General features: G+C 50.0%; 1 protein-coding gene across 1 annotated transcript; it reads right to left on the reverse strand.

Annotated features, from left to right (window-relative positions):
- Positions 1–4: 4 nt before the first annotated feature.
- Positions 5–17947, reverse strand: FOXRED2 (FAD dependent oxidoreductase domain containing 2). The gene is made up of 8 exons (XM_036760907.1): positions 16941–17947; positions 15290–15541; positions 13918–14187; positions 13386–13552; positions 4775–4940; positions 3862–4103; positions 2881–3051; positions 5–2253 (listed from the first exon to the last, which is right to left on the reverse strand). The coding sequence occupies exons 1-8, from the start codon at positions 17474–17476 to the stop codon at positions 2018–2020; spliced, it is 2040 nt and encodes a 679-aa protein (XP_036616802.1). The 5' UTR covers positions 17477–17947; the 3' UTR covers positions 5–2017.
- Positions 17948–19955: the final 2008 nt, after the last annotated feature.

Consider the following 19955-nt stretch of genomic DNA (forward strand, 5'->3'; position numbering starts at 1 on the left):
TGACTGCAGACAATGGAATCATGGTTTTATTAAAAGTGAATCAATCTGGTGGGAATGCTGATTGGATTAGCAGATGAAGAAAACAGCAGATGTTGTACTTAGACAACAGTAAATCAGTGGTGATGACAGCAGCTTGGATTCTTATCAACCAAGCTGATTTCAAACCGCTTTTGATGAGAGTATATACTCGCACTCAGCTGAGTGGGTATGGATACAGTAGGATTGAGGATCCAGCTCAGCCTCATATATTTACAGAAGAACCAGAAGAAGCCGTGTGGTCAGCAAATGCATATCTTGCTTTAACTTGGAATTCTCGCAGGATGGCATTGATTCTGTTCCCCGGCAACAAGGAAACACCCCTGCTAGTGATCAGCCTGAAAAGCATCTGCGGTCTTGGGGTCATCTTTAACTTTTGCTGCCGATGACTCCTCCATGACGGGAGCTTTGAGGGTTTTGCTGTGTCCAATGCAGACGGGCCTCTGCTTAGAGAGTGCTAAAGAATCATGGGTCTGGAGAACAGGGCAGACAGGTGTGGATGGGAGCCCCAGGACATGGGACTCGAGGAGGCATCTGGTTCTAAGGAAAGAGCTATCCTGTGGTGGGGTACAATGAAGAACCAGGAAGAAAACTGAATGCCATCTGTCTAATATTGAGGGAGGAGAAAATTACTGTTTATATGTTGCCGTGGCCAAAAGAATCGCTCTGTCCTCTACCAGCCAACCTGTAGAAGGTTACCTCCATACTCCAGCTGGAGTACTCCCTAATTCACAAATGCTTCCTAATTGTTCACTTGTGATCCAGACAAAATAGAAAAGCTTTTTTCTTTATTTACGTAAGGGTTAAGGGTTCTGGTATGAAAGAGGAACCAGAGTACTGTGAATCAGAAAATCTGGGTGCAAATCCTGGTTCTGGGACCAAATCCCTATGTGAATCTTGTCAAGTCACTTGATCCCTTGGGCTTCAGGTTCCCTTTCTGTGAAATGGGGATGCTGACTCCCACACTCTCAGTCTCTGCAGACTATAAAGCAATATGGGATCTATGGTGCCTGGAGAAGAAGGGGAGGGGACCCATGCACAGACTTGTTGAGGAAGTGTGGCAAAAACAACGGGAACCAGAACGGAAGATGGAGAGAGAAGAGAAACCTCTCGACATCAGCGAAAAGAGAAGCAAAGTTTTCCACCTCATTGTCAGAAAACATTCTGGGCTGACGAAGCAGAGCTGCGCTAGGCTCTGTGCAAAAAATGATGGAGATGGGACCAACGAGCTAATTACATAGTATTTTGCTAAAGGAGACAACATGATCACAGTCTATCCTTATATGAGTGGGTGGGCCAGGGAGGCGCCATGCTCAGTGCCAGGAGGGCAGAGCTGGGATCACAGGAGTAAAATGAAAAACACTTGCGTGTGGTTCAGGCAGGGTTTACTGGAAAGGCATCTCATACCGGGAACAAACTGAGACAGACACCAACTGGATGCAGGGCCAGGAGGAGGAGATGGTACCGTGCAGGGAACTGGCCTCCATTGGTCCCTGGAGGGGAAGATCAGCTGACCCACCCTGAGCTCTGAGACCTAATGTCTAATTTGGTGGGACACAGTGCGGAAGGTGCCCCTGGTGATGGCATGTCACCTGCAACATGGATTCTCAGAGGAGGCCTCTGGAGAGAACCCCACCTCCTCAAAGAAGAAGAATGAACAGCAGAGTCAAAGGTGTCAAGATTAGGTCAAATTGTGGCTCAGTGATTGTTGGATGGGAGACAGGCACAAGGTGGGACGATGGCTCCAAGCCTGAGGAGGACCCAGTGTTTGGGCACGCTGCCCCCAATAGGGACATGCCAGGTCCTGGATCTGGACAGAGAGGGCACCAGGGCCCACTCTCTGCCTTTCCTCATCCTGCTTTGGTCCTATCACTCACAATGGTCTGAGTGGGTCTTTGGCAGTTGGAAGCCTGTGGAAGGGGCTGGGTCCCCCAGGTTTAGAAGGATCTGGGGAAGGGCCCCAGCCCAAGTCTCTTAGAGGTCAGAGTTCTTCCTTAATGCTGGTGGCATGCTGGGTTAGGTGAACTGGAATCCTGGGGTCTCCCTGCTTCTGGTCAACTGGCTGTTCATTGATGGCGGTATAGTCCTCCATGAGACCACTTTCGATTCCGTGGCGCCTAAGTCTCTCATTTCCCACGAGCCCTTGCATGTTCATGTACCCATGTTGGCAGAAGGGGGGCAGCTTCTGGCGTGTTAGAGCGAACAGGAAACAGGACTCTGTCCAAAAATAACAGTGAGAAAGGATTTCCATGGGTTAATGTCTTATGAACTGGTGAAAGCCCACTTTAGCAGCAGCTAACACGCACACAGGTAAGGAAAGCCAGATGCCTTGACTGCATATATTAAGTATCAGTATTTTAGTGTGTAGGAAGCTGAAATCTAGGGTCACCCTATTAATGGCCTAATTAGACCACCAGGTTTCTCAACCACTTGGGCTTAAAGAATCAAAAGTCTAACCAAAGCATTCTGGGGGAAAAAATCCCATGAGCTAAAATTCACTATAAAAACAGCTCAGCTCTTAAAACATGGGGGCCATGCTGTGTGTTTTGCATAGCACCAAACATGATGGAAGAGCTTGGCAGTATGAAGGGACCCCTTGGCCTTCCCAAGCCTGGCTTGGAGCAGTGGGTGGGGGCCACATCCCAGTCTGAGCTCAGGTGGCAGCCACTACAGAGTTCGATGTTTGGCCCCAAGGCCCTGTTGTGTGGAAGCTGGAGCAGGCAGGAATGAAGGAAGCAGGGGAGGAGGAGTAAGCAGGGAAGAGGTCAGACTGCATGTCAGAACCCTTCTGAGCTGCGGGATGCCCCACATGTCTTTCCTAGGGCCTCATATCCCCCTGGTTACCTGCATAGAAACTTCGAAGGTCATTATTCAGGCAGTTCTCCAAGAAGCGCCTCAAGGGGAGGATGTGGGCTACAGGCGCAGTCCAGTCTGTAAGGAAATCTTCCACGATGTGGTGGATGGCCACTGGCCGAGGCAGGGGCCAGCCTGGGGCCCGGGATGCCATCTCCTTCTCTGGGGGGGTGGGGGGAAGAAATAGAGCCTGTTATAGGCTGAGTCCAGGAGTTGCCCACTGCAGCCTGGGAGGGGAGCTGAGGGCCAGCAGCACTACTGGGCAGCACGAGAGGCTTGACCAGGGCCCCTCTGTTCCTGCCTGCTGCAATTCCAGTGGCCAGCCAGCTGTGTTACTAGGCCAGTATCACATCAGCGCTCTCCTGACAGATGCAGGAACCAAGGTAACCCATCATGACCTTTCTCTGAGCCATCATCTACTTCCCCAATCCCAGAACCTTGGTGTTGCGGGGATCTTGGGAATTCCCTGGTCTGTCACTCAACCACTGAGGCTGCCTCGCTGAGTGCACAGAGGGGTGGGCTTGGAGTCAGGAAGACCTGATGCTTTCTAGCTGTGTGACTCTGGGCAAGTCATGGCACCTCCTCTAGATCTCAGTTTGCTCATCCGTGAAAGGGGGATGATATCGATACAGTGAGACTAGCAGTAACTGCTCCACAGGGCTGTTTGGGAAGGGAGAATCCAGTGAAACAAAGTGTGGGAAGTGCATTCTTCCTACCTCTGCTCGGACATGTCCAATGTCAGGCAGCTCATGCATGTGGGAGTATGCCCACACAGGATTCCTCTTCTTTTAGGAATTATTAAGAAATAATATTCTGTTGGTGCCCTGGTCTAAAGGTCTTGGTCTAGCCCCCTAATGGCCATGTGTCCCTGGGGGTCTGCATGGCGGTGGTTCTATAAAGGGTCTGGCTATCCTGACTTCCCCTTAGGAGCCCCTGCTGCCTGGGATGGGAATGGGGCAGGGCCCGACTCACCTGTGGGGAGGCAGTGATAGTAGTAGATGACAGGGTGAAGGAAGTTGGACTGCCAGGCATCCTCCACGTCCCCCACAGCCCGGTCGTAATAGAAGACATCCTTGTCTGGTCCAGAGAAGTTCTTGCCATACTCCATTGTGACAACAAAGAGCCCTTGCTGGGCTTCCCGCCCGGTGAGGGTCTCCAGCTCGGCCAGCATCTTGATGGGGTATTCCTCCAGGTACTCAAAGCCTGTGGCCTTCCTAGGGAAATGGCAACAGGGTGAGACCTGACTCTACCAGGGCAGTGGGGCGTCCAGAGGGCCTAAACCTTATATTCTGTGTCATGATTGAAGCCAAATCCCAGGTTACACCGGGGATAGAGTCTGAAAGAACCATCGCCAAAATGTAAAATTGCACAACCAGGGCTGTTAAGGCTATGGAAAGTTGGGGGGTAGGACCAGTGACCAGAAAGTTACAATCTTAGTGCTGTTATGCATGAGTCATGTGATAGAATTAATAGCTGAGTTAAAACATGGACTTATCTACAAAAGAGGGTACCATGGGGAGCCAGGGGGTGGTGGTGCGGAACCGGTCAGAGTAGGAAGGCAAAGATAAGCAGTGTCTGGACGCCTAGTGGAGTGACCTCTGGTGCTGCCTCCTCTGAGGTTCAATCAATACTGCCAGACTGAGCAGGAAGTCAGCCCTCTTTGGGCTGCACTGGGACAGTACCAGGGTATTGGGTTATCCCATGGAAAGAACTCTACATTACTAAATGCCTGCCAGGCACTATGACTGGCACTGTTGCTGTTACAGAGTGAAGGAAGTTTTAAAATACCAGGACAGGTTTTCTGAGTGAAAGGGATGTGGGCAAAAGTGAAATGAGAAACAAAGGCTGAAGCAGGTTTTGAGAAGGGTGGGCACTGATGACTTACTCCTTCAGAAGGATGATGTCTGCCAGTACACTGAACATCTGGTACAAGCCTGAGGCTTCATTCACCCGGCGGATGATGGTGTTGGTGAGCTGTGTGATGGGATACACAGGGGAAGGCCAGGGGATGCCGTGATGGCGATGTTCTAGTAATCGGTGAACTGCTCGGGCTGCAATGGAGACAGAAAGGAACCCTGTAAATCAGGGGTGGGAGGGAACCAGCTTGAATGGGCTCCAGAGAGCTGATGGTTGAATGTTCCATGTAATCAGTTACTCCTTGGAAATGAGCAAACATTACCAGTCAGGGTTGGGTTTGTTGTTTTGTTGACTGTTTAGAAGTAAAGCGATCGATGGAGAAAATGTCAGTACTGCAGGTTACATGTAACCCTACTATAAATGAAAATAGGCTACTTGATTTTCTCAAATAGGACACCTCCCACCTGTCACAGCCCTCTGCATCAGGAATTCACATGTTGGTGTATGTTTCTTCACTATGTGTTTCATCATCGCCCCCAGTAGATGAAGAAGCTCCTTGTGAAAAGGGTCACGGGATCACAGATTTTAGAGATGAAAGGCAACTTCAGAGACCCCAGAGTCCAACCTCTTCATTTTACAAATGGGGAAGCTAAGGTCCAGAGAAGGGAAGAGAGTTGCACATAGTGGCAAGGCTAGTGAGGGTCTAAGGGCAGGATCTGAACCCAGCTCCTCCAAACTCCGGGTTCAGTGTGCTTTCTGCTAAGCATGCTGCTGCCTGCTCCATTTTGTATCTCGCTCGACATTGGCTGAACACGTGGTAGCCATCCAATAAACAGCTGTTGAATTAAATTGATTAGATTACATTGAAACACACACTCACAGACACACACACACTCTCCAGACTTGGGAGTCACTCTCCTGTTTGCCTTTGGAGAACAACAGCTTATGCCAGGCAAAAACCCGAAAACATGCTGATTAATTGTAACGTCTGTGCACTTGCTGGGGACAGAGATGGGGGCTAATCAGAGCTTCACATTTAGGTAACATTCGGCAGTTTATAAATCACTTTCTTGTGGGAAGGCTGAGATGGGGGGAGGGAAGTTTTTTGACATTTATATGAAAAAGCTGTTTTGTTTGCTTACCCATGCAGTGTGGGCGGCATTGGAGCATTGCTGGCTACACAGCTGTCACCATTGTTCCTTTGCCGGGACTGTATTTTTGTCTGCTACCACATATTTGATCAGTCATCAAACCCTGTTGCTTCTTCCTTAATAGGGCTGGTTTTTTGCATCTCATTTTCTCTTCTCTTCTCCCCACCACCTTAGCTCAGGGCCTTAGCACTTGATGTCTGTATGTGTGACTGTAAGAGCCTGCTAACTGGCCTCTCTGCCTCCTGCCTTTGCTCACTGCTAGCCCAATGCTGCAACCACATCGATCTTGCTTAAAACAAAGCGAGCACGCTTTCACCAGTCACCTCTGTACTCAATAACCCTCCTATTGCCTACAAGATAAAGTTCAAATGTTCTCCCTCTGGCATTCAAGGCTCCTAACAGTCTAATCTTAGTCAACTTTGCCAACTTTGTTTCCCGCTGGTCCCCTATGGGAAACGTTTCTTGAGAGCCTAGTCCATAGTCACTATGTGCCTTAAAAATACCACGTGAATGTCTATCTCTATACTTTTGTTCATACGCTTCTCACCTGAAATACCCTTTCCCCCAATCCTGTCATAAGACACCTACTCATCTCAAAGGTGCTGCTCAAAAAACCCTCTCCCCTCTGAGGAGCCTGGTCCCTTTATTCTTGTTCTTTCTCTCAAAGAAACTCCTATACCTCCCTGGATGTGCGCTCTCCTGGAGGAGGACACTCCATCCAGTTCTCCAGATGATGGCCCCTGCAGGCATCCTCAGCCTGTGACTCCTTCCACGTGCTCTCACAAATTCTTCCCAGGAGGTCTGTCCAGTATGTGGAGGGCCTGTTCTTCCACTCCTGTTGGCCCTTCTTCTGTGAGTACCCCGCCTCCTCTTCTGGTCACACATGGCCAGGATGGTCTCCTGGATGTCAGTGATGCTCTGCTCTGGGCACTTCTTTTACATCGTCATATGTTGTTGTTAATTATCTTCTTTCCAGCTAAACTGTAAACTCCTATTTCTTAAGGCTCCTCCAGAGCACATAAAGGGCATTAGGCAGAGCAGGTCCTCAGTAAGCCACAATCTCAACTTTGGTAGGAATCGAAACAGCAGGAGCTCCTTCAGCATCCCCAGTAAGCTGTCATCCAGCCTTCATGCCGATATCTCTAGCTGCAGGGAACTTTATAGCTTCTGGAGGCATCTCAGTCCTACACACAGACATCAAGTGATAAGGCCCTAAGCTAAGGTGCTGGTGAGAAGAGAAAAGAAAATGCTAGCCAAGCCATCTGTGTCTTTACTCAAGTCATTGCTAAGAATGTTAAATAGTGCAAGGCCAAGGCCATCGGAGTGCCAGCAGCTCTCTACTCTAGAACTCAACCCAAGATGACACAACCCATTAATTATTACTCTTTGGGATCAGTTGACCACTTCTGAACTGACCTAACTGTACAATCATCTGTTTCACATTTCTCTGTCTTGTCCGCAAGGACATCATGAGACCTTGCCAGGAAGATGAAATCTGATGTGAAATTCTCCTCTTCTATCAGTCTACGAAACATGATAAAAATGTAATGAGGTTATCTAGCACAACCTAGTCTTGATGAACCCAGGTGGTTCTTACTGACCATGGATTCCTTTTCCAAACACTTGCAAATCATTCCTTTAATGGTGCATTCTAGAATTCTGCCAGGAACTGGAGACCAGATCGCTTGTTTATACTCTGATGATGCTACCTTCTTTCTTTTTTGAAAAACAAGATCATATCTGTCCATCTCTAAGCCATATGGCGCCTCCCCCTTTCACCATGATTTCCCAATGATTGCCAAAAATGACTCAACAAGCATGTCTGCTAGTTCTTTTGTTATCCTGGATAGACTTTGTCTGGGCCTGACAACTTGAATTCATGAAGGCTAGGGAGGTGCCCTATTGTCAAATCGTTACTTATTTTTGGTTTCAATTTCCTGTTGATCAGTTTTGGTTTATTTTTGCCAGTCTAGAGATATTCTTGGTGGAGAAGAAAGAAGTAAAATAAAATCTGAGCGTTGATTCCCACTCCCCTCCCCATCATCTCTTATTGTCCTCCTATCTATTCCATCTCGGCATACTTTAAAAAAGCCTTCATTCTGCATTCACTGTCGGACTCTTACTACCTTCTGCATCCAGTGCCAGCTTCTTGTTTTCTTTAGCAATTAGTGCCAGCTTTGGCTTCAGCCGGACTTTAGTTCTTGTGACGCTGATTTTCTAGACTCATGCTACTGTTTGATGATCTGGTCTTGTTTCCTTCTGCTCAGGTCTTCTCAAAATTGAAGTTGTTCCATGAGCCCCCTACCTCTTTCAGACATATTGCTTCTTCTCCTGCCCGTGTCCTTTGAATAGTCTGTCTTTGTGCCATCAGAATTTTATTCTTTTTTTTTTCATTTCACTTTTATTTGTACTCATGTCATGCCATAATCTTTTGATTCTTCAGTTTCTTCCAGGATATCTTTTTTTTTTTGAGCAACCTCCTCTTCTGGCTTGGGAACAATTTGTTCCTTTTCAGTGAGTATCATCTCAGTATGGCAAGGAGAACTCATGTATGGGTTAATTCGACCATGAACCCTATAAATATGCCATTGCATTTTGGAAGCCTTGTTAACCTGGATATGCTTAATGACATCCAAACCCTTCATTTCTACATTACTCTCTGCATTTTAAGCATATGCAGCAAGAATTCAGCACTCTTTTTAGGCCAACAACCCTGTGTCCAACCCCACTGCTTAGCCTGGGCACACCTGCCAACTCCACCATTATATTGATGGAAGGGAACACATTGTTTCTTCAATGTGACATCTTTCAAATACTTGGTAGCTTTTTGGATATGCATGCCCTTGATAGCTTGGGCTGTTTCATGGGTGTTCTTGGAGTGGACCTGGAGATTTGAACCCCTTGACTTGCATGATTTTGTGGAGTTCTCTGGATCAAGAGAGTGCCTCACCATTTTAAATGATTACCTAGGATGGCTCAAAGAAGGGCAGAATTTTATTCTCTTTAGCCATTACATATTATAAGGTGAAGGAGCTGCTTCCTTAAAGGTTCTCTTCATTTCTGTTTTGGCAACCGATTCTTTCTTATTGGTCAAAATCAGTTCCAACGTGGTGCTTCTCTAAGCATGAAGTTATCATTAAGGTTAATTCAAGAATCCACCTTCCACTTTCCATGTCCAAGAGAGAACACTCTAGCAGCCATATGGAGAGTTTCTATCCCCTGTCACTTGTAATAGTGGAAGATAAGACTAGAAAGATTGGGCTGAGACCATAGGATAGAGAATATTCTGCCTTTGGGCCAGGTTTGTGACCAGCTCCTCATGTCCTGGTTCTGGTTGGGCAATCTGTACTATCCTCCCACCATCCCATTCCTTCTGTTCCTTCTGCCTTCACTGGCCTTTACTTATGAGCTCTTCATTCTTGCTCTCCCCGTCTGGGACACAGATCTCTTTGTTCTTAATATGGTGTATAATGTAACTCTACCCATCCACTCCTTTCATCTCATCTGTTCCTTTTGATACATTTTCTGTTTCTAAAACCATATGGTTGTCATGAGTCGCATCCCACCAATTCTCAGGGATGAACTCAAATTTCCCTCCATTCATTAAGATTGCTGGCTTATCTTTTTCATTACCCATAATCTTGCTCCTGCGTATATTGACCTATGCAGCCATGATTTTTTTCTTCTTCTTTCTTTCTGCCCTCCTTCCTGGATATTCCAGAGAATTACTAGTATCTCCAGTAACAGTCTTCTTGTTTCATTATATCTGCCCCTCTCTGCATTATCTGGCTTGGTGATTGGCCATATAAAGGCAGTTTTCTTCCTCCTCTGTTTTTGGTCTTCCTTTTGATCAGATCCACACATCTCCAGGCAAATTTGCTTTCACAAGGTCTCATTAGATATACTCCATTCCTGTTCAAGAAACCTATCGTTCTTACCCCTTAAACTGAGGACTAGAAATCTAAACAGTGTTCACAGATCCCAACTCCTGAAGAAGTTGTTGACTTCCTAAATCTCTCTTTTGAAGCAGTATTGGGCACCTCATTTTAGGAACATCATTGAAAACCTGGAGAGCATCCTGAGAGGGTGACCAGAATGGCCTCCAAATAATGCTACTTGAGGATGGAGGATCTGAGGGTGGGATTATCCTTAGGAAGAGAAGCCTTTTTGGAGAGAGCACAGACCAGGAGCAAGGGGGTTAGGAGCAGCTGCCCCAAGTGGCATGGTCTGCCTCAGGAGGTAGTAGGGAAAGGAAAAGGGTGGAACCAAAGAGACAGAGAAGCGAGGGAGGCAGGCATTAATCTATATACTTCTTGAAAATAATGCAAGGCTCCAGGAAGCCTTCTTTAGCACAAAGCCCTGTAAGGATGGGCAGACAACTGCTGCGCCATTTACATGCACACAAGCATTTCCTATACCCGGGTGCCTCACAATTATATCGTGCATACATTATAATGGGACTGGAGAACCATGAAATCCCACTATAATGCTTTCTGGCTCATCACTCATTTAAAATACTTTCTCTGTTAACCACACACTCATCGAACATGGTTTTACAGAAACTTATCTTTTCCCAAAACCTACTAGGGAAGTTAGGTGGTGTGTGCATGGGGGCGGGGGTGGGGCCGGGAGTGGATGTGGGGTTGGGAGGGATGCTGACAAATCCTCTCCAGACTATTTCCCTGACAACATGCATTCGGATGTAAAATATATGGTCTGGAAATCAATAGAGAAAATGATGAACCTTCCTCGCCAAGTTGGAGGAATAACAAAATGTAAAAGTTAGCATTTAGGCGACATTGGGCTCTGGATTTAAATACAGAGATGTCAGGATGTAAAGTCCTTATGACTTTTAGGGCAAAATGAATTGGTCCACACAGAACCCTGCTGTGCAATAAACCATGCATTCCACAGCTGAACGAGAGATCCATAGCACGGCCAGATATGAGGACTGTGTCTGCCACCATCGCTAATGAGAGCCTTAAATTTCCCCTCCCCTGGCTGGTGTGCTTTTGCTCAGTCTTCCATTGAGGTACGTTTTCACGTTTGACTTCCAGGAGGTATTTAAAATAGTTTAAAAGAACTACAATGCGATAAGGCACCATGGAACGGACAGTTTTCCAATGTGACACTTAGAACTCAGTTACACCAGGATGGGTATTCTTCAGAACAGAGGGCTGGATTCTCTCAGGCTTTTTTTTTTTTTTTTGATAATTTGAGTTTGATAACTCTCTACCTTAGTTTCTTTCTCTGGGCCTTGCGGTTTTCAGTTATAAAATTAGGGTGCTCCAAACCCCCCAAAATGGCAGACTGATGGGGTATCTGTTGGCTAGATGTGAATGCCAGGGTGGGCGCAGGAGCCAGGGAGAGGCAGCAAGGAGAAAGAGGAGATTGTTTTTTCAAGTTTTTAGGTTTCTAAGAAGGTGGAACGTTTATGGATTGGTGAATGGGAAGCACTGGACACAGTAGGAGGGAGCAGGATACGTCCACCTGATGTTGGAGGACCTGGCTTCAGATCCTGGCTTGGCCACTTACATCCCCATGCAAGTGACTTTCTGGGTCTCAGTTTTCTCACCTGCAAAATGAGAAGCTGCATTGGATGGTGTCCAGGTGCTGCCTCCTCTACCTGCCTTGATCTCCAGTGTTTTCCAGCTCGGAGCAGCCTGTGATTCCCAGCTGGTCAAGGCCTTTCTCCTTCGGTTGGGTCATTGCTCCTCTGCCCTCCCCTTCTGTCTGGGGTAATGGACCTCAGTGGGATGGAGGGGTTCATAGAGACCATTTGGTGTAAATGACTTGTTCCTTCTTCCCCTGATGTGTGAGCTTCATGTATCACGCTTATAGTCAGGGACTCTGGTCACTCCCTTGGGATGGGGATGTCCGGCTATCAGAGCATGTGAGACATTTCTGGCACACTGATGGTGCCAGGGTCCCCAGTTCTCAGATAAGGATCCTGTCCTAGGCCTGGTGAATGTCTCTGATAAGGTCAGATACTTCTGTCTAAGAAAGAAACCCCACATCTCAATTTGAGTCAGCAGCGTGTGTGACTTGGCAGCCAAGAAAGTGAGTGTGATGTTAGGCTGCATTAAGGCTGCACCTTCCAGGAGTAAGGAGGTGAGAGCCCATCTGGCCTCTGCTCTTCTCAGACCATGTCTGAAACATGGTGCTCGGTTCTGGGGACAACTGGGAAGGACACAGAGGGAAGCAACCAAAGAGAGCAATGGGCCTGGGGTCCACATCAGTGGACATCAGTAGAAAAAACTGGGGCTTGTTAAAATGCCGGGGGGAGGACTCGGAGGTGACAAGTAGTGGTCAAAGTGCTGTCTGTGGACAGAGACAAGATTTGGGTTCTAGAAGGCCCGCCAGGAGCGAGGGAGGGAAATCACAAGGATGCCAAGTCAGGCTTGAGGTCAGCAAAGGTTTCTTGACAGTCCTTGCCTTCCCAGAATGGAAGGGGCTGCTTCAGGAGGTGGTGGACTCCCCCTTGTTAGGGTTATGAGGGGGGGAAGCGAATTCCTTTAAGATATGGATAGACTAGATGGGGGCACCTAGGGGATGCCATAGCGCATGGAGTCAGGAAGACTCATCTTCCTGAGTTCAAATCTGGCCTCAGGCACTTACTAGCTGTGTGACCCTGGGCAAGTCACTTCACCCTGTCTGCCTCAGTTTCCTCATCTGTAAAATGAGCTGGAGAAGGAAATGGCAAACCACTCTAGTATCTCTGCCAAGAAAGCCCCAAATGGCTTTATGAAGAGTTGGACGTCACCGAAATTACTAAACAAGCCTAGATGCTGCTCAGATATTGCACAACCTGGACATTCAGATTCTCTACTTGAGAACTGGCAGTAATAAAACTGGGAAATCAGATGGCCATGATGCCAAGCAAGGAAAGATCCAGAATGTGCCTATTCATCAGCTCCTCTGACTCACCTCCTAAACACAAAATAGCTTTCTTAACCTCATGTAGAGAAATTATGAGCAGGAATATCAGATAATCATTGATTTAGAGCCGGAAGGAACTGTTCAACCCTCTCATTTTACAGATGAGGAAACAGGGTTAGTGACTTACCCAAGGTCTAAATGTCAGAGGCAGGATTGGAAACTAGGTCCTTCCTGACTCCAAGGCCAATGTGTTATCTCCACTAATAGAGAAAGGGGCCACATGGACCTGAGCTCAGGACATCTGTTGTTCTGGGGTTAAAAATGGAGCTAACTGTTATAATAAGTTGTGGCTGATAAAATCTTCAGCTAGAAAGGTGGAGGGAGGACAGAGGACTACAGAAAAGCTCTAACCACTCCCCAGGAAAGTATAGGAAAGGCCAGGGAAGGATTCTGCCCTGTCCCCATCCAGCAGGGAGGGAGGATAAAGAACTGAGCCCGGGCCTGCCATCTCTAGCGCCAGCCACCCCCCAGCCCTGTGACATCTACTCTAGAAGTCTGAGCTCGTCGGCCTAGGATTACTTCTTTACCCGGTGACTTGCCAGTGCTCACCTGTGTATCGGAATCCATGGATGAAGCCTCCAGCAGATTTCCTGTAGTCCACAGAGTGGCTGGCGGTGCCTAGAACAAAGAGCCCACGGGTTCTTTTGGACTCGTAACTGGCTTTGATCAGTGGGTACTTTTTTTTCTGCCCTTTCCCTGGGGCCAGTCCAAGAGTGCTGGAAAAAGAAAGGACAGAAGATTACTTGGGTTTGGGAAGATCAAGCTTCCCCCAAACTGGGAGGGCAGCCTGGCTTTGGGACCCCAAGCTGGGAATGAATTCTAGACCTCTCCGGGCCTGAATGCCCTATCTGTAAAATGGAGAGTGGCATCATGGATCCAGGGCTTGTGAAACCTCAAAGCTGTCTCTGGAAGGCTTCTGTTTGGGGGAAGCAGTGAGAATGTCCTGACCCAAAGCTCTTCCTAGAGCATACAGATGAACCCCTGTGAGCTGGGCACAGGCCTTCCTACCCGGGGCTGTGCTAGGACTGGCCTTCCTCTCCCAGAGAATCTCCAGGGGGGTGGGCCCCTGGCTCGGCCTCACCTGCTGAAGATCGAGAAGTTGAAGGTGAAGCCCAGACAGCGGATCACACGGTCGTAGGGAACACGCATGGCAAAGTTGTCCACTTCATCCTGGGGGAGGGAGACGGCCTCGGCGGTGGCATTCTTGTTGGCTTTGGCCATGAAGACTGGCAGGGTGATGCGAAGTCTTCCCTTACTGTCCTTCACGATGGCCAGGTCCTTCAAGTCGGTTTCTAGCAGGCCATCCAAGGACTTCAGCTGGTATGTGTCTAGGAGCCCGTTGTTGATGGCTCTGGGGCCCAGAGAGAGACTGTGAGAGCTCAGTCATGCAGATAAGAAAGATCTAGGTCCTGCCCTGACTCATTCTAATTGGGACCCTGACCCAGGGTCCCCTGTGGAGGTCTGACAGCCCATCCACACCTTCTCCTGGGTCCTTCAAGACTTAGTTGGCTTGTGATTTCACTAGAATTGGGGACCCTTTCCACTAACTCTGATTGCAATTCCTCTCTGACATAGTAGAGGATTTCCGAGAGCTGGGGCTAAGAAATTCACCATCCTGAAACCAGGTGAGCCTCTCCAACCTTATCTAGGCTAGTCTGTGTGTTGGACATGCCATGGTCCAGGACGGTACAACCTATGCTCTACAGGCATAGCTTTCAAACACCCATGGCCACATCCAGGCACTGGGACACCATCAGAGGACTGAATAAAGAAAGCTGAAATCCCCAAATCTTTTTAACCAATGGCCACTTCCTTTCTGGATTCATGCATGCATCTGTAGCCCACAGTACAGAATCCAGAGCACACCAATGTGTAAGGAGTGATCACTTTGAAAGCCTTCCCCCTACCCCATGATATCACATAGCTATGTGTCCTCTGGGGGAGATGAGGAGAGGAGAGGAGAGAGAGACAGAGATAGAGAGAGGGAGGGAGAGGAGAGAGAGACAGAGATAGAGAGAGGGAGGGAGAGGAGAGGAAAAAGAGGAGAGAGAGAGAAAGAGAGAGATAGGAGAGAGAAGAGAGAGGGAGGAAGAGAGAGGAAGAGAGAGGGAGGGAGAGGGAGGGAGGCTGAGAGAGGGGGAGAGGGGAGGGAGAGAGAGAGGGAGGGAGATGAAAAAGAGGAAAGACAGAGAGAGAAAGAGAGAGAGAGAGATAGAGATTGAAAGACAGAGATAGAGAAAGAGGGAGGGAGGGAAAGGGAGGAAGAGAGAGGTGGAGAGGTGGGAGGGGGAGAGGGAGAAGGGGGGAGAGAGAGAGAGAGAGAGAGAGAGAGAGAGAGAGAGAGAGAGAGAGAGAGAGAGAGAATGAACACTAGAGTTCTTTATGAAGCCCCTGCATCCAGTCTTTTGGCTTTCTTTGCTATTCCCATCCCCCAGCCCCACCAGGTACCCTACCTCAGGTCTCCAACATAGTGGGTGGCCCAGGAGAGGCGGATGCGGGAGCGGCCCACCATGTGGATGAAGTTGGTATAACCTAGGATGTTTTCTGCTGTCTCGAAGGCCGAGTTCCCACGGCCCAGGATCAGGACATTTTGGCCCACAAAGTCCTCTGGGTCGACAGACACTGACTCATAGCCCTCCACATGTTCTGATCCCGGGAAGTCGATTTCATTGGGGACCGACACACCTGTAGCCACAAACAGCACGCTGCAGGGAGAAAAGTGAAGGATGCCTTGGTTAGTCACGGGGTACTGAGGCTATTACACCAAATTAGTCTCTCATCTACACGGTTTGCTGGTTTGCCTGCTTCTGTCAATCACCAATTAATCTTTGTTAAATGCTCAGTGTATGCCAGGTGGATGGGGTTACAAGTACAAAGAACTGAACAATCCCTAATCAGGAGGTGTCTGTAGCCAGGGGGAGCCACAGTGCACAGAGCACCAGGCCTGGAGTCAGGAAGACTCATCTCCCTGAGTTCAAATCCAGCCTCAGACACTTACTAGCTTTGTGACTCTGCGCAAGTCACTTAACCCAGTTTGCCTCGTTTCCTCATCTGTAAAATAGGCTGGAGAAGGAAATGGCAAACCTAAGTATCTTTGCCAAGAAAACCTCCAATGGGGTCACAAAGAGTCAGGGGCAACTGAAAAACAAAAACAACTCAACAACTGTCTTCAATGAATGAGACAGCAAATACTTATGCAAATAGAGAATCAACTTTAGATCTGGAGGGAGATGAAGAGAGGACCAAGTCTAGCCCTTCATGTTGAGGCCCAGGCAGGTTAAGTGACCCGTCTAGGGTTAAAAAGTGGATATACAGCAGAACCCAGACTAGACCCCAGGCTTCTTGGGGTCCTGGCCCTGAGGTCACACAAAGCAGAGTTGGAACTTGTCACATCTGCATGTTGGGCTTCTATGAGGATGGAGCTTTCTCCTGCACCCCTCCAGCCAAGCTTGAAAGGAATCTCTGCTCTAACACGCCCAACAAGTGGGCATCCTGCATACACTTGAGAATCTCCTATAAGAAAAAGGGGGTCCACTAACTCCAGAGCCAGCCAATTTTACCTCTGGACTGCCCAGCTTGTTAGGAAGCCCCATCATTCCAACACTATTGGTAGTCACCACAAGGATCATCTCATTCATGAAGGTAGGGCTCTTGTTTATTTGGAAACCTTCCCTACTCTACCAGTGACCTTACCTAGAAGGGATGAGTCAAATCTGACATCTGGGCCACTTTCTGCTTTTCCTGAACTGGGCTCCAGTCCGAGGTTCTCCCAATCGCCTAGTTTCTGACCCCACAGCTCCTGCCAAGCCCCCACAGGACCCCCAATACTACTGATCTGCAGCAGGAATACTAAGGATACCACCTCTAGACTGAATTTCGCCACCAATGACAGCAGCGTAAACATCTTCCCACCTTGTGTGTGTCTCAAGCATTCCATGGAATGCCTCACTCCTCCAGCACAGCAGAAGGCCAGAGTGCCCTGGTCACTTAGGCATGTCCAGGACCTAGCCATAGTGGAAGGTAGGCTTTCTTCAGGATGCCATGCTCTGGTTACATGGCTGGACAGGGCCCGGTGCTCCATGCCCAAGGCCCGGTTGTAGTTACCTGCACTGGTAGCCTTGGCCCCTCTGGTCAGTGAGGATGAAGAAGTGGCCGTTCCAGGCGCGCCGGTTCTTGCTGAGCGTGACGTGGACGATGGCTGTGTTGTAGTGCACCTGGAGCCTCAGTCGGTCGGCAAAGTCGCCCAGGTAGCGCACCATGTCATCGGCATGGGGGAAGTAGGCTTTGGAGTAGTGTCGGAAGAGCAGGCGCTGGTCGTGGCTCAGCAGGGAGTTCCAGTCGTGGCGAAGGTTGAACTCGCTGTTGACCTTGCCCGTGTACCGCTTGTTGATGCTGATGAGCTTTCGGTGGCGTGGGTAGCGGGTGAAGAAGCTGCCCGGCGCCCCTGCCCGCTCAAACACCACGTAGTCCCTGCCAGCCTGCCTCAGGAGGTATGCCATCTGCAGACCTGCGGGGCCAGCGCCCAGGATGCAGTAGTCCCATTGAGGGAAGAGGGATGCCCCAGGAACGGGGCTCAGGGTCAGGGCTGAGTGCAAGGTCAAGGTCAGGAGCAGCCCTTGGGAGCCTTTGTGCGGGGCCATGGCAGAGGAGGGGGGAAAGCTAAGGGGGGGGTCCCACAGCCTCTCTGCCCTGTCCTGATGGGGAGGTCAGCTGTCACCTGAAGGGACCAGCCTCTCCATCACCGCCTCCTTGTTGCCATGGCAACTGCTAGGGATGCTGCTTCCCTGGGCAGAGGGGCGGGAAGCCTTCAGCCCACCCCAGGCTGGAGGGGGGTCATGGTGCCCTCCTGGGCTGCACCTGGTGGGAAGGGCTGTCACTCCTCCCCAGTGCAGAGAGGGGTCGGGGTGGGGGCAGGGCGTGGCCCACCACAGGGGGCGTGGCCTACGGAGGGCCCTTCTCGGTCACGTGTCCCACCCTTCCCTGCCCTCGCCTTCCCAGGTCCCAGAGCAAGCTCGAGGAGCGGCAGCTCGCGAGGCCGCCGCGCAGTCAATGAGAGCGAGGCTGGTGCGGGCGGGGGGAGGAGCGGAGCCCCGGGCTCCGCCCCCAGAAGCAGGGGGCGGGGAGGGGCGTGTCATCACGTGACTGCGAGGCACGCTGGGACTGTGCTGCGGCTGCGCGCACATGCCGGTCCCTGAGCGTCCAGAGTCACGTGTCAGGGAACCCGCCGAGATTTAAAGGGGCAGAGAATGAGATGGTTTTTCCTTCCCTTCCCTCACCCCCATGGGGGGCTTTGGAAGCAGCCTGATCACTAGAGGCATCCGAATGGGCTAAGGCCAGATAGTGAGCTCTCCTTCACCAGGGGTCTTCAAGAAGCTGCGTGGTCCGCTGGTGCGGTTAATTGTGAAGGGCAGCAGGGTAAAAATAGTTAAGAGTCCAGAGGACTTGGGTTCAAATCCAGCAGCGAAGGGCAGTGGACAGTGCCTCGGACTTGAGTTCAAATTCCACCCGATACATTCATTAGTTGTGTCACCCTGGGCAAGTCACTGAACCTCAGTTTCCCCCTTTTCTCAAACGAGGGGTTGGACTAGCTGATCTCTAGGGGCGCTTTCTAGCTCACGACCCTCCCTGGCCTGTTTCCTCATCTGTAAGCAACGGCGTTGACCAATAAGGGCCCTGGGTTCCAGCCTCCGCCTCCATCCCCTGGGTGAGGCTGGACCAGCGGCCTTTCTGCACCTGCCTGCCCATCTGTAAAGCGGGGATAAGTCCAGCACACCTCCCCGCCCCCCGCAGGGCAGTGGGGATATTGATTTCACTGTGCCCAGGGGATAATTCACGGTGCGCAGATGATCATCAGGGGAAGCCTGGCCGGAGGCAATGACCAGCCAGGGTGTTTGTGACAAAGCAGAGCAGTTGGGAGGGGGGCGGAGGCGATGGGAGCCATCTGTGGTTCTTGAGCAGGGGAGGACAGATGAGAAGTCCTATTGATGAAAGTGATCTCCCCTGCCTCCCTTTCAAAATAAGACTGGAAGCCCTCCCTCCCCTCCCCCCCCCGTCTGATTTTACATGAGAATTGGAAGCTTCTAACATGGATCTTGACCTTATCTGGTGAAAGTGTTTGTCACGGTCTTTGAGCACATTTGGTTTCCTTTGTAACTTTTATTTCAGGCGTTTAAACACCTGATTTTGAGAAAGGTCTTGCCGGGGTCAGAGGACCCCAACAGACACTGGCTGAGACCCCCAGGGTTAGAAACAGCGGAGGCAGAATTTGAACTCAGGATCAGAGGCAGAGCCCACGCAGAGCCGTCTGTCCCACCAGCCTTTGCTCACGGGCACCTGCTCTTGTGTGGCCAGCATGGGTCAGCGCTGGGAGGGAGCAGATAACTTCGAGTATTTTACCCAGGAAAATAAACCAGGCTCAGTAAGTGGCAGAGCCAGGCCCAGGGCCTGGATGAGGCAAAGATGGGGATGGAAACAAGCGGGAGAATCAGGCCACTGCATCACTCAGACGGCTGGTGGTGTCCTTCCTCTGCCACTGCCCACATCACGGGGCAGGGTCCTACGTCTTGTGTCCTCCCTCCCTGGCCCCGGCCCACGGCAAGGTCTTGTCTTCCCTCCCTGGCCACAGCCCGTGGCTCCTTTTTCATGGCAGGGTCCCAATCTGGTGAGGAACCTCTGAACCAAGGCTGTCGCTCAGATTGGCACTGTGCCATCTGGCACTGGGTCTGGCCATCTTTCCAGCATGGCTGGACCTACCACAGAGAAGTGGGGCCCTGCTAGCTCAGCCTCCAGGAGCTCACGGTTGCTTCTTTGAAGTCTGAGTTCTGCCTTTCAGGGATCTGTGAGTTGATGGTTAGCAGACAGACTCTTTGACTGTGGCCTACTCTGCAGGTAAGAGGTACACCAGGGCTTGGAAGCCAAGCGTGCCAGGCAGAACTCACTTTCCTCAGACATGGCCCGAGAAAGTAAGGTCACCTTCCCACCTGGACGAGGCAGCAGATGACGTGCTGGGGGGAACCTCCTGATGGCTGTTTCAGGTTTTCTGGGCCAACAGAATACAAAGCAAAGAAGTCACAGTAGGTGCAGAGGGTCTGCCTTGACTTTTCCCTAAGGCAGGTAGGC

The sequence above is a fragment of the Trichosurus vulpecula genome, chromosome 5 (assembly GCF_011100635.1).
Source record: "Trichosurus vulpecula isolate mTriVul1 chromosome 5, mTriVul1.pri, whole genome shotgun sequence".
Lineage (NCBI taxonomy): Eukaryota > Metazoa > Chordata > Mammalia > Diprotodontia > Phalangeridae > Trichosurus > Trichosurus vulpecula.